Below are 13,028 nucleotides of genomic sequence, written 5' to 3' on the forward strand. Positions count from 1 at the left end.
GTGATGACAGGAGAGGAAATAATCCTGCCCCATATCTTCTCCCTCCCAGTCCCTGTCCCTCTGCTGTTATTCTACAGCAGAACTATTCATCCATGCTGAGACAAAGTACTCAAGAGCTCAAGTTCTGGGGCATTCTATGACTGCAGGAGAGCTGAAAGTCTAGCATGGAGGTCAGTTACTCCTTTGCTTGGGACTTCTGAGGCAAAGACATAACAACTGAACCATAGTTTCAGGGCCTGTACCATGCTGGGTAGGCACCTTGTGATCCCATACCCTAGGCCTCTGACCCGGTGTCACACAGTGGGGCTGGATGCGACTCTGATCAGCACACTGGGCTTCAGCATATGCTAGCATCAGTGCTGGTCTTGTAAGCTCTGAGCCCTTGTCTAGGCCTCCCTTTCCTCAGCTGTAAACAGGCTCATCTTCACACCTTGGATAGGGAGTCTGAGATGCCAATGCGCAGACTCAGCCTTCATCCTGCCTGGCCCTGCACCTCATCCTTAGGCCTCTGGTTAAGACAGCCAAAGAGAATTTGTTGGCTTTCCTGTGCTGGCTCTGGTGTACAGACAGCCTTGCCTACCAGCCAGAGGCCCCCAATACAGGCACAAGGAGATGATTGTCCCTAGGTTGGCCTCTACACTACTCCTTGCCGCCAGGCTGCCCTGCCCAGAATTCAGCCAGAGTCTGGAAAAGTCCAGCTGCTGGAGAGGACAGCTCCAGAGGCCCCTGAGCTGGGTATATGGAAAGACCCAGGGGCCCAGGTGAGATAAGGTATCATCTGGACTCTGGGCCTGGGTCTCTTGGTTACACTGGAAGGAGATTTGTCTAGAGCAGTGGTCATCAGTTCTGAGAGGAAGCAATTCGAGACAGTGAGTCATTTTACTTGTCCAGCCTAGCACCTACACAGTGCCAAAGCAGCCTCTTATATACAGGGACAGACTCTAACATGTCCAGGGGATGCCTAACAGCATGGTAACAAAAATGGTCATTGCGCTGGGTTTTCCTATGTGCATATTGTATAGAACAGCTACATCGAGGATTGGAGGCCACACTACTGGGCTGGAGAGACGGCTCAGTGGTTAAGAGCCCGTGGGTTCAGTTCCAGCACCCACATCATCATAGCCATCTGTCAAGCCAGTGCTAGGGTATCTGATGCCCTCTCCTGGCTGCTGTGAGCACTGTGTGAATGCAGCACATTTGAATGCCAGCAAAATACTCAAAAATAAATGACCCTAACACACCATAACAGAAGTTACAGAAAACCTGCCAATTATTTCTGGAGTTTCTCATTTAGCATTTTCAAGCCTTGGTTGTTAAGAAACAATATACAGGAAGCAAAAGGCATGGGCTTTGTGAGTGCATGTGGTAGTAGGAAGGCCAATGGCCCCATAGGCCCATATTTTAGTGCTTGGTCTCTGGTTGGTAGAACGGTCTGGGAAGAATTGGGGGTGTGTCACTGAGAACAGGGGTGAGCTTTGAGGTTTCAAAAGTCTATACCATTCCCAATTAGATCTGTTTACCTCATATTTGCAGATCAAGATGTAAGCTGTAAACTACTGCTCCAGCGCCTGCCTGCCTGCCTGCCTGCCTGCTGCCAAGCTTCCTGTTAGGATGGTCATGGATTCACCCTCTGAAACTGTAAGCTCCAATAAACTCTTCTATAAATTGCTTTGGTCATGGTGTTTGATTGTAGCAATTTGAAGTAACCGAGGCAGTGTACTTCACCATCCCAGCCGCCCAGTAACACAGACACCCATCTGAGCAGACTGTCCAGTGTGACTCAATAATCACACTCAAGGAGCAAAGCGAGAGTGGGTGAGATAGATATAACATCTATCCTTACGGGAAGGCGGGTAACCAAAAAGACACATAGCAAGGTGGTCAAAAAACACTGGGACCCTAAGTGGATGGAAGGCAGCTACCCTCATCAAACAGACCCAGGAAAACCCCAGGAAGACAGACCTGAACTGAGCTTCGAGAATGGTGGCCAGCTGGGAACAGGGCTCTGTGCTGGGACCAACTGGGCTGGACTTGAATAGGGAATCCCATCTGGCTAGATCCACTTGCCAAGAATCCAAGTCCTCTCACTGTCCAAAGTTTGGGGTACAACCAGCCCCTCCTGGGCTTACAGTAGTGGATGGCTGCCTTGCCATACAGCTTAGGACCCCTGTGGCCTTGGTCCTGTGCCTGGGACTACCACATCCTGCTTTTACCAGGTCTATATTACTGACAGGAGGGGCACAAATACAGAGCAACAACCTGCTGCATCTTCTTGGCCTTTCACAAGGTTTTTCTCAGACTCTAGGGTGTTGACGTGGCTCCATTCAGTCCTAAAGCCAGGGCTGGAGTTTCTGATTCCCACATTACAGATAAGGAAACTACAGCTCAGAGATTGAGAGTCCTTCCCAAGACCTCCCAGCTGGTAAGTAAGGAAGCTATCCTGCCTCCACAGTCAGCCAGGTAGCCAACCTTCAACCCCAATACCATTTGCTAAGATAAGCCATTTTCTCTGGCTTTGGAAGCTCAAGAAATCAACCCAACTCATGCATTTCACATCCAAATTCTTTAACAGCTAATGGATCCTCATTGTTCAAAGTAAGGATGAAGGAATAGGCAGGTATTATCTAGTAGAAGCTGTTCAGTTCTGGGTTAAATGCCTCTTACTTATCCTGGCAAGGCAACAGTACCCAGGGCAAAAACTGCTAGGGATTGCAGGGGCCAAAAGCCAGGCTCTCTGAGCCTCATGCTTTAATGCCAGTGTGTTCTCAAGATAAACAGGGAACCTGACTGGAGCTGCAGACACAAGGAGGGGCAAGCCTTACATGTCAAGCTAGTGGGGTGCATGAACTTCTATTTTGGGGTACAATGTGGTGTGGCAGCAGGCACTGTTCCCCAGTGCCTGCTCTGTTCAAGAGCAGATGGCAGTGGCCTTGGCATAGGTCCCAGGTGACCTTGGCCTCAGGGGCACTGGTAGCATTAGAGAGGAGAACCTGTCCTAAGCTGGGGGTAGGAACATTTTTAGAGCCTAATGAGAGGCAGAGGATGGTTTCAGACACTCGCAGACCCTTCCTGAGGTCTCCTTACTCTGTCAACGAAATCACTGTCCTTAATATGCCTTTTCTTCTGGATAGTTCTGCTACCACGTGGGCCCCATCCCAGGGCCCATGGACGCCAGGGTCTATGAGACCTTTGGGTTTCTTTCTCCAAAATTTCACCTTGAGCTCAACTCCAGTGGAGTACTGGTGTCCTCAGCCCTAATAGCTGCCTCAGTCCCAACTAGGGCCCCTTTGGCTTCTCCTATCAGGCTTTTCCTCCAGCCTAGGCCTGACCCACATGTATCCATAGACAAGTATGTGTGAAAAAGAAAGATTTCACGACTGAAGGCCACAGGCTTCAGGAGACTCACAGAACATCCTATAGTCATTCAATATGTATGTACTGGGCCAACTCCATGCCAGGGCCCATGCAATCTATTATCTCTGATGGCTCCGCTGGTCCAGAGACGCCTGCAAGCACAATAGTAACTCTAGGCCTGTGTGCCAGCTGCAAACCTTCAGGAAAGAACCAATCAGAACCTGGAGGAACTGAGGTGGGCTGTCAAGACTTAGCTCCAGCCTCAAAGCTAGGGCTGGCCTTGGGGATGGCAGTCCCAGAAGCAGAAAGGAAAGAACCAATGGTTCCAAAGAGCAGGGCAGGGCAGGGCAGGGCAGGGAGTGGCTGGGGGTGGTGGTGAGAGAAGCAGGACCCTGAGAGCAGGAAGCAAGCCTCAGATATGAGCAAGATCAGGAGTAATGTCATCTGTTGGCCCCAGGAGACAAGTCTCAAGCTCAGCCCATACCAAGGCTTGCCATTATAGCTGGTGATATTAGGGAAGAGTCCTCACCCTCTCAGGGATACCTGAGAAGAGTCACCTGTCCAAGACCAATGGCAGAGCCAAGGACATGTCTGAGGAATGAGGATAGAAGGGAGGTAAGGTTATGTGCTCAGTGGCTTAAACGTAGCCTGACCCTGGAATGCTTAAGGGCTCTGGTCAGGGGCAGCATCTGCCCTGTCCATGGGACCTCTCATTCCAGAAGTGGGAGTTCTGGGGATAGGAGCCCCTATTCTTAAAGTCCGAATCTGAGGGGATCCTGACCCCTTTGAATTCCCAATCCTATGTAGAGATCCCAGGGTCATCTTGAGATCCCTCTTGCTCTCCTGCCTGGTCAGACATGGGGGATGTCTGCCCTAGGCTGCCTGTAGTCTCAACCTTCAAGTCTTCTTCCTTAACACTCCAGGAATGGCCATCTTAGAGTTGGGACACAGGGCCAGGCAGTCAGAAGTGAGGCACGCCATCTCTCCTCTGTACTGCCTCTCTACAGGGAGGTTCAATGCAACTGGGAAGGGCTTCTGACCTAAGGTGCCAGGAAAGATTTGAATAAGTGATGAGTTTTCTTGAGGAATAATACAGCCCTAGGCATGGTTTAGGGTTATAGAAATGTCAATGGAAAAGATGAACCAGAAAGAAGTGTTCTTGTGTGTAGGCCCCAAGCAGCAGAGAAGAAGATGTTAGGGAAGCTTGGCAGCAGCATGGGGTCCAGAGCTTTCTTGTCTTGTAGCCCTAACTCTCCTACTCCACAAAGGGCCCCAGGGTGAGGTCAGGGAGGCAGGCTACAGGCTTGGTCCTGATGTGCCCAAACTCCTCTGGCTCAGCTTCCTTCCAATACTTAGAAAAACCACTGACTTGTCTCTAGTTTGTCTCTACCTTCCCTGACTCACAAATGGACCTTCACATACATGACCTTCCCCTTAATTTCCAATCCAGTGGTTCACATGGGGCTGCCCAGGCATCCAGATTTGGCTATGGTCAGGTGGCAGAGACAGCTGACAGCACTTTCAGACAGCCTTGGGGTTGCTTTTGAAAGCCAATTTGCTCCAGGGCTGATTGGTAGGCTCCATGTTTGCTGAGGACTTTAATGGGAACACAACCCAGGTAACAGGTAAGCAAGCAGGACAGTTAGTTGCCAAAGCTCAGGTGATGCTGGACCCAGCCTAGCCACATAAGAGCCATGTCTTTGTCCACTAGTGACATCCATCTCAATACATATGTAGCCCAAAGATTCCTGGTTAAAATGTCTATTCCCTCAGCTTAATAGATAACCATATTTCTTATGGCCCAGCATGTCCTCAGGCATGTCACACTAGGGAGGGACCTAAGGAGATGCTAGGGTATGGCAAGTTAAGGACACTATTTACAGGTCCTGATAGCCACTCCATAAAGGTGCAACTCAGAAGAGGAAATGAGTTCAGAAAAGCTAAGACATCTACTGAATTCACACTGCCAACAGGTAACAGATACAAGGTCTTTGAGGGCAGCTCCTTCTCCTTGGAGATATAAGAAGAAGCCTGAGTTATCCCCACACACTAGATCCCATCTGGTCCTGGGGACTCTGCCAAGATGGCCTAGTCATTCTTCAGCTCTGAAGAAAGTCAAGGACAGAAGTTTAACCAAGAATGAGGGATCTAAGACACTTAGGGACATTAGTCTTACTGACACAGGACAACAAATGGAGGAAATGCTGAGTTTTATCCAGTAGCCACCAAGAGATAGGCTTTGAATGTCAACAAACATCATGACAATTAAAAACGCATCATGTCCCTTGTGAGCCACTCCAAACAGACGTCTCTGTACTAAGAAATGGAGCTGCTGGGGGGAGAAGACATCCTGAAGCCACACATGCTTCAGGCTTCCTCTCCCTCAATCCCAGCTGGGCTTTGGACTTTCGTCCCTCTGAGGCCAGCCTAAGTAGATCCCAGGATGTGGGACAAAGTGGAGAGGTGGAACATAACTACAGCATCCAGGGAACCTGGTCCTGCATCCACACCATGCCCACCTGGCTTTGACAACCTCAGCTCAGTCCAGCTCACTGGCCCTGTCTTACCTCTCCCTCAGTTTGTGACAAGGCAATTTGCTGTAAGCCAATTCACAGAATAGGCAATTTGTAGAACGCCAAAACCATCAAAAGGCCTTGTTTCCCGTAACCTTTTCGTTTTAGCCGACTGGTTTCCATTTTTGTCTTCAAAATGGCATTTGCGGGAGTGTTCAATTTGTCTCTGTCCCCGCTGCCTGCTGTGGCGGCAGCAGGCAGCGGAGAGCGTGGGGACTGTACCATCACTAGCATATGTGGCTCTGGGCCGAGGGGAGCAGGCATGGCTGACAGCCAGGCAGACTCACGGGCCCAGGGACAGTGGGCCAGACCCTGCTCAAGTAGCTGGCTGACAATCAGGCCTGCTAGCCTCCAGAAGGGCTTATACAACTGCCTTTAAGGGCTGGAACTGGCCCCAGGACTGCTGGTGGGCTTGAGCCTTGGAAAGAAGGATCGAGAGATCTCAGTTGACAGAGAAGAGGGTAGTAAAGGGTGGTAACCACAGGGTGCCTTAGAGGGCAGAAACCAAGAGGTGGCCAGCCTCTGTCCCACAGTCACCAGGGTCTGAGCCAATAAACTCATAACCTGAGCCTCAGTTAAAAAAAAAAGATACATTTTATTTTAACTCATTTGTATGTGTATGTATCTGTCTTATTAAGGGTTTCTACCACTGATAAACACTATAACCAAAAGCAACTTTTATGTTATAGTCCATTATCAAAGGAAACCAGGGCAGGAACTCCAACCTGGAGTCAGGAGCTGATACAGAGGAATGCTGCATACTGGCTTGCTCCTCAGGGCTTGCTCAGTCTTACACAACCCAGGCCCATCAGCCAAGGGGTGGCACCACCCACAATGGGTTGAGCCCTCCCACATCATAAACAATTAAGAATATGAGGCACAGGCTTGCCTACGAGCTTATCTGGTAAGGGAATTTTCTCAATTGAACTTTCTTCTTCCCAAATGACCATCCTAGCTTGTGTCAAGTTGACATAAAAGCCAGCCAGCACAGTGTCTTTGTGAGTGTATGCTATGTGGATGTGGGTACCTGTGGAGGACAGAAAAGAGCTAGAGTTACAGGTAGTCAGGAGCTGCCTGATGTGGGTGAAACTTGGTAGTATATCACATACATCCCATCCCCAGCACCAACAACAAAACAAAAACCAGATAAATCAAATGTGTGGTTCTGAGATAATTTTAGACTCATCTGCAGCTATGAAAAAATAATATTGAGTGTTCCTGCCAAGACTGTCATCATTTCTCCAAGCAGTAACACTTCAGAACTCTGTAGGACACCAAATCCCAGTCTTGCTCATCCTTTGGGTAGAGTGAACATGTGGTAGAACACTGTAGCACTAAGACCCCCCCCCCACACACACACCAAACAAAACATGGCCTCGGATGGCTTCCAGGAGCATCCGGAGACAAGCTCTTCACCCCAGAGGCTGGGAAAGGTGCCCCAGCCTAGGCCTCTATGGAGCCTGTAGCTCTCAGAAGTCACTCTATAGATGTTTGCTGTGGAACAATCTTTGTACACTGTAAATATGTATTACTCTCATTGGTTAATAAAGAGCTGACTGTTCTATAGCTGGACAGGAAGAGAATGGGAGAGCCAGACTAGGAGGAAGCTGGGGGAAGAGAGGAGTCTACTCAGGAGACCCCATGAGATGCAGAGTAAGCAGGATGGGAAGTCACATGAGGTAAACAAGCCTCAGGGCAGCACACAGAGGAATAAACATAGGTTAAGTTATAAGAACTAGCTAAAAAACAAGGCAAAGCTATCGCCTGAGCATTTAAAATGAATAATAAGTCTCTGTGTGGTTATTTGGGGAGTGGCTGGCAGGAAAGAGCTGATCTGCAGTCTAGATGGAAAACTCCACCCACAGATGTCCAGCCTGCCCAACTTGTTGTCTGCCTGTTCAGCCCCCCAGGAACTGTTACACTACTTGCTGCCCTGGGGTAAAGAGAGGAGACAGTGAGCGTCAGGAGACAAAGGAGACACATGGAATGGCTTCAGTGAGCAGGGCAGGAATGGGCAGCCAGAGAGACTGTAGGGCCAGGCTGCCCCTAGCAGAAGTGGCTTCTCTGTGGTAGCTTGGGCCCCATTCTGGGATTTTAGGACCTTCCATAGCCTGTCTGTTTTGTGGGCTGTCAGGAAGTATGGCAGGCCTAGGAGAAATGATGGGAGGGAAGACAGGTAAACGGCAGAGGTGTGGGATCAAGAATGGTTGTCTCTCAGTACTTGTAGGGATTGGCTTGCCAACCCTTCAGGTGCTGGTTTCTCCATCCTTCTGCCTCAGCATCTTGAGCACTGGGATCACAGATATACAGCACCAGGTTTCTCCAAATACTTTAAATCACCTCTAGGTAATGCAGTGTGTCAAGTGCCAGGCAGATGCTGTGGAAACAGTGGCCACACTATGCTGTTTGGGAGAACAAAGGTGTGGAAAGTCCACACACGAGGAGCAAGCTAGTAAATAGATGTGAGCATCACAGGCCCACACACTTGAGGTGAGCAACATTAAAGAGCCAGGTTTGCAGAGACAAAAGAACAGACTGAACATAATAACATCATCACTGCAAAAAACCCTGATGCCATGCCCCTCTGTCTATCTCAAACTGTACTGCCCACTTCTGTTTTGAAAGGAATCCCAGACACAATAAGGCTTGTCCACACCTGCACCACATAAACCCTGCAGACACGGAAGGAAAGACCTGGTGTTGAGATAACAGTCGTTTGCCAAGCAGTGGCCACCCTTAGCCAGCTGATCCCACAGGCCCCTGCTGGGGAAACCTTGCTCCCAGGAAAGCTGCTGCCCTTGGGGACATGATGGCCAGGGTGGTGACAGCTCTTAGCAGAGCTTCCAACATATCACAGTCCGATCTTCCCTTGACTTCAAGAGCAGTCACATTCCTAGAAAACTCAATGTATAGCCAAGTTACACAAAACACATTTGGACATCTACCTTGTTTGATGAAGGCAGGGGCTCAATGTCCTGTTCAAGCTGGCCTTAACTCAGTGCCACCACAGAGAAGTGGGAGGGGAGAATCAACTCTACAAAGTGGTTCCCTGACTTCCACTTAGGTGCCATTGGATGTGCCTCCCCACCGCCCACAATAACGAACAAAAACAGACATTTAAAATCCTATGCCTAATTGAATTGATCTGGACAAAGATTTATCGAAAGTGACAGTAAGGGTATGACATGCAGGTCTTGGGGGCACCTAACCAGTGTCCTGTCGCTTCAGCCTTCTGGCCACTTGAACCCTTCCTCTCCCTTGAACCCTACCTTCTAAACAGCTGCTGCCTACCAGCCCTGGCTCCAAGGACATACAGATGAGGGTTGGTGAGGAGGGCATAGGGTCTGGAGCCAGACAGACTCCTGGCCATGAACCTGAGCAAGTCATTTCCCTGCAGAATGGGCCAAGCACAGACTCAACATGCCCGGGTATGGGGGAGGGGGTGTTGAGTAAGGGTAAAGTCTGAAGTCCTCTGAACTAATAATATGCAATAGGCCAGGACCCCATGAGCAGGGTTGCCTCATCCTGAGAGCATGGAGCCATCCTTAATGGCAAGGAGACCACACAGCTGTTCTCAGTCTAGCCTGACAACCAGCCGCTCCTGACTCCTGCAGCTTCCCCTAACTGCCCACTGTGGCCATGGGGTAAGTCAGGGTTCCTGACCCTCTACTCTCCTCCAGCCTTGGAGGTAACCTCAGCCCTACCCTCCATTGAGCTGGGGCAGCGGGAGGCAGCTCACAGGGCCCTCCCTACCCATGCTGCTAGTTCATCTCTCCCTTTTCCTCACACTTGGCCAGTGTTTGCCATTTCAGCAAAACCCCTCAGTATGGTAATGGCTAGAGTTTGGCTTTGGGATGGACTGCCCAAGTTTACCCCTGCTTGAATGTTGCCTGGGACAAGTTGTTCAGGTGACACGTGGGAATCAGGTCTGGAGTGGGGCATGTTGGGGGAAGGGCAGAACTGCTAAAGGCACAGCAGCAAATTGCTGCAGGAGCCCAATCGAGTTCCTTCCCTCCATGCACCTGTTTCTCGCTCTGTAAAATGGGATCAAGCATACTATATCCACAGCTGTTAGGGAAAGCTAGCCAAGCTATAGGATGCAAGAAAGCACAAGACCATCCAAGGCTGCTCTGGGCTGGCATCCATCGGCCCCTCTCCACACAGCCGGCCTAGGAACCAGAAGTCTGGGGCAGCGGGTACTGAGAGGCCCTTGGGCTGGGCAAACATAGGCTGCTGAGTGTCTAACAAGGCCCGCGTGACTTCAAACCCTGTGCAAGGGCAGAGGGCACAGACTCTCCAGCTCTTCCCAGCCAATCTATTTGGGGTGTTGATACCAGTAGAATGTAGGAGGAAGCAGGGGTAGGGATAGCTCAGCTACAGCATCCTAATAGAGAATGGTGGAGAGACCTTCAAGAAAGGGAGGCAGGGAGCACTGATTCCACAGACAGTGCTGACAACAGGGTTGCTAAGGCTGTGTGCTCAGATGCAAGTCCCTGGCCCTCGACAGGCTGACTGAACCTTGAAAGCACAGTGGAATCTATGGGACAAAGCCATGCTCTTGACAAAATAATTTCCATGAAAAGCCCATGCCTAAGGCAGTGCATGCCAAGTTTCCAGGCGTGATTTTTCCAGTCTTAGTTTCCCCATTTCAAAAATGGGATGCGTGTGTGTTCACTCCTGCCTATGCAAAGCTTTTCGGATGGTGTTCCCAAGCTTTGGAAACAGGCCCTGGGCCGGGCGGCTCTCCATGAAGACTGTCACATTTCATGCTAATGACATCTTCCCTCCACAGCAGCTTGGTGGCCTCTGCAAGTTGTCAGTTTCTTTGACACTGGAGACTCCTGTGCCAGAAAAGGTGTGTCAGGTAGGAAGGAGGCTGCTGCCTAGGAAGTGCCTTCTCCAAATGTGAGACAAAGTTCAAGCTGGAGAAAGCGTCACTATTTCTGGCCTTGCCACCAAGAGCAAGTACTCTGTGTGGTTTGCTTATACCAACAAACCAACTCAAAGGCTTTTCCACTGAAATGCAAACCCACAGCCAGAGGCCATGGCCCACTCCTCCTGCAGGGTCCTCCTGACCCAGCCTGCTGACGCAGCTACAGGCTATGTTTACTTTCTATCAGCCTCATTAGCATGGGAACCACCCCTTGTATGAGGGGAGGAGGCAGAGCCAAAGAGAGCTTGGAGGCCCCTAATAGGGCTTGGGGCCTCTGCAAATTCAAGGTCTGTTTGAGGAGAGTTTGAGTCTCTCAGGTGACCACCTACAAATTGCTGCAAGCCCTCCTAGTACTGGAAGCTGATCCCAATTCAAGAACATCATAGCTTACTCTCCAACCTCACAAGATCTAAGATCAACAAACTGTCCCCAGCAGCTTCCAAGCACTGAGTGGGTAGATAGCCCAAGGCAGGCAGAGACCAGACCCAAACCTCAGTCTCTGGAGCCTAGAGTGCCCAAACAGGGCAAAGGTTGCTCTTTACAGAACAGCACCCTGCAGAGCTCCCAGAGAACCTAGAAAGAAGCTAGCATTTGAATCCCAATGCCCCTGGGAAGCCTGGCTTCACTAAGCAAGGCTGTGCTTCCATAAATACCCAGTCCCGTGATGTCACCACCCTAAGGCCGACTTTTACCGCCTCTGCTGCTGGCATCAGGCCCAGCAGACGCGTGATCTGTACCCACACATTAACACCTGCACTCTACAGCTGGACACTGCTGCCACCTTCACCTGTCCGAGGAGAATGCCATCTCCTGCCACTGTCCCTGCCTACTGATGGCCTTCCACCTGGCTTGGGTACAGGCCACAAGCTTGCTGAACACCAAAGCTGTCCCTAAACAAGCCCCCCCCCCAGAGGCATTGCTAAAAGCCTGGTCCATGGCCATGGGTCTGGGGGCCCTTATGTGGATATGGATTGGGAGAAAGGTGACTGCCTCAACAAGGGACTTTCACAGCTGAAGGAAGATTTGCTGATTAAGATCATTTTTTCTCCTATCACCATCAACACTGCCTCTGCAGCAGGGGACAAACACTAGAGACAAGCTTACTCCCCCTGGAAGCCACCTGCAGAGCAGCCTCTCTCCCCACCCCCACCAAGCCCCTCATTCCAACACACAAGTCGTGGTCCTTTCTGCCTCAGGCTTCAGGATAAACCTGTTTTATATACTCACAAATAGCGTCTTCGGCAAGCCATCCTGTCCAAGTCTGATCTCCTTCTCTCTCCTGCCTGGGCTGAGGAGGCTCAAGGTGGTTCAGAGGAGGAGCAGGATGCTCAAGCGAGGTGGAAAGAAGAAAATGAAAGCCAAGGGCAGTCAGTCACTTTCCCAGGACTGACAGGTTCATCTAGAAAAGCTGGGTGTAATGTGGCAAGGGGGCTCCAAACGGGTCCTCCCACGCAGGGTTTACACTGTGCCCAGAAGCCTGGGAAGACGTCGAGTCACCATGGTCGCCAGGTTGGGCGGGGGCGTCTGCCTCGCTGCTACCTGGGACTTCCTTGGGATTTTTCCCTCCCGCACATCCGGGGTGGTAGGGCGCTGGGATGAGGAGGGGAGAGCTGGGGGAGGGGGGTGTCTGTGCCGGTTTGCTCTCGCAGCATCCGGAGGAGGGACAGGAGTGCAGGAGCGCCCCCCTCCCTCCAGGAGCAATGTAGTGCGGCCGAGCTGGACCAATCGCCAAAGTGCTAGTTGCCATGGCAACTACAGCATCAAACAGAGCTGCCCTGCGGTACAGCTGCAAAATAAAGAGCCTTGGCGTTGAGTCCAAGGTGGCTCCTTCCTGGCCCACACTGGAAACCTGGAAATCAGTTGCTAAAATTCACAGGCCGAAGAATGATGGCACTGCCTTCCAAGGCAGCTCTTACGTCCTTGGCAAGAAAACTCAGGAGCCACTAAACTAAGTGCTCAGGAGATCTTGTGCCCTGGGGTTAGGGGCTATAAGACTTCAGCAAGCTGAGTGTCTTCTGGGGATTTCAGATGTTACTGTAAAATGGGATCATGACAGCTGTGTGACCAGTCCTGGAGGACCAACAACTTACAGCAGTGGAATAGCAGATGGCATACATAGCCTGGATCACTGATGCCAGTCATGTCCTAAAGGGAGTGAGGCTGAGGCT

General features: G+C 50.7%; 1 protein-coding gene across 8 annotated transcripts in view; it reads right to left on the bottom strand.

The window, feature by feature from the left end:
- Iqsec1 (IQ motif and Sec7 domain ArfGEF 1) overlaps positions 1-13,028 on the bottom strand; it is a 318,516-nt gene that overhangs the window by 134,032 nt on the left and 171,456 nt on the right. For 2 of the 8 annotated variants that reach the window (XM_051203356.1, XM_051203353.1), the window contains exon 1: positions 12,088-12,464. The exons of the other annotated variants lie outside the window; for them this stretch is intronic. In XM_051203356.1, coding sequence (XP_051059313.1) covers positions 12,088-12,110 — 23 coding nt within the window. In that variant the 5' untranslated portion in view covers positions 12,111-12,464. Of the gene's footprint in view, positions 1-12,087; positions 12,465-13,028 lie in introns of those variants that run through there. 8 annotated transcript variants of the gene reach the window in all.

Source organism: Phodopus roborovskii, unplaced genomic scaffold (genome assembly GCF_943737965.1).
Source record: "Phodopus roborovskii unplaced genomic scaffold, PHOROB, whole genome shotgun sequence".
NCBI lineage: Eukaryota > Metazoa > Chordata > Mammalia > Rodentia > Cricetidae > Phodopus > Phodopus roborovskii.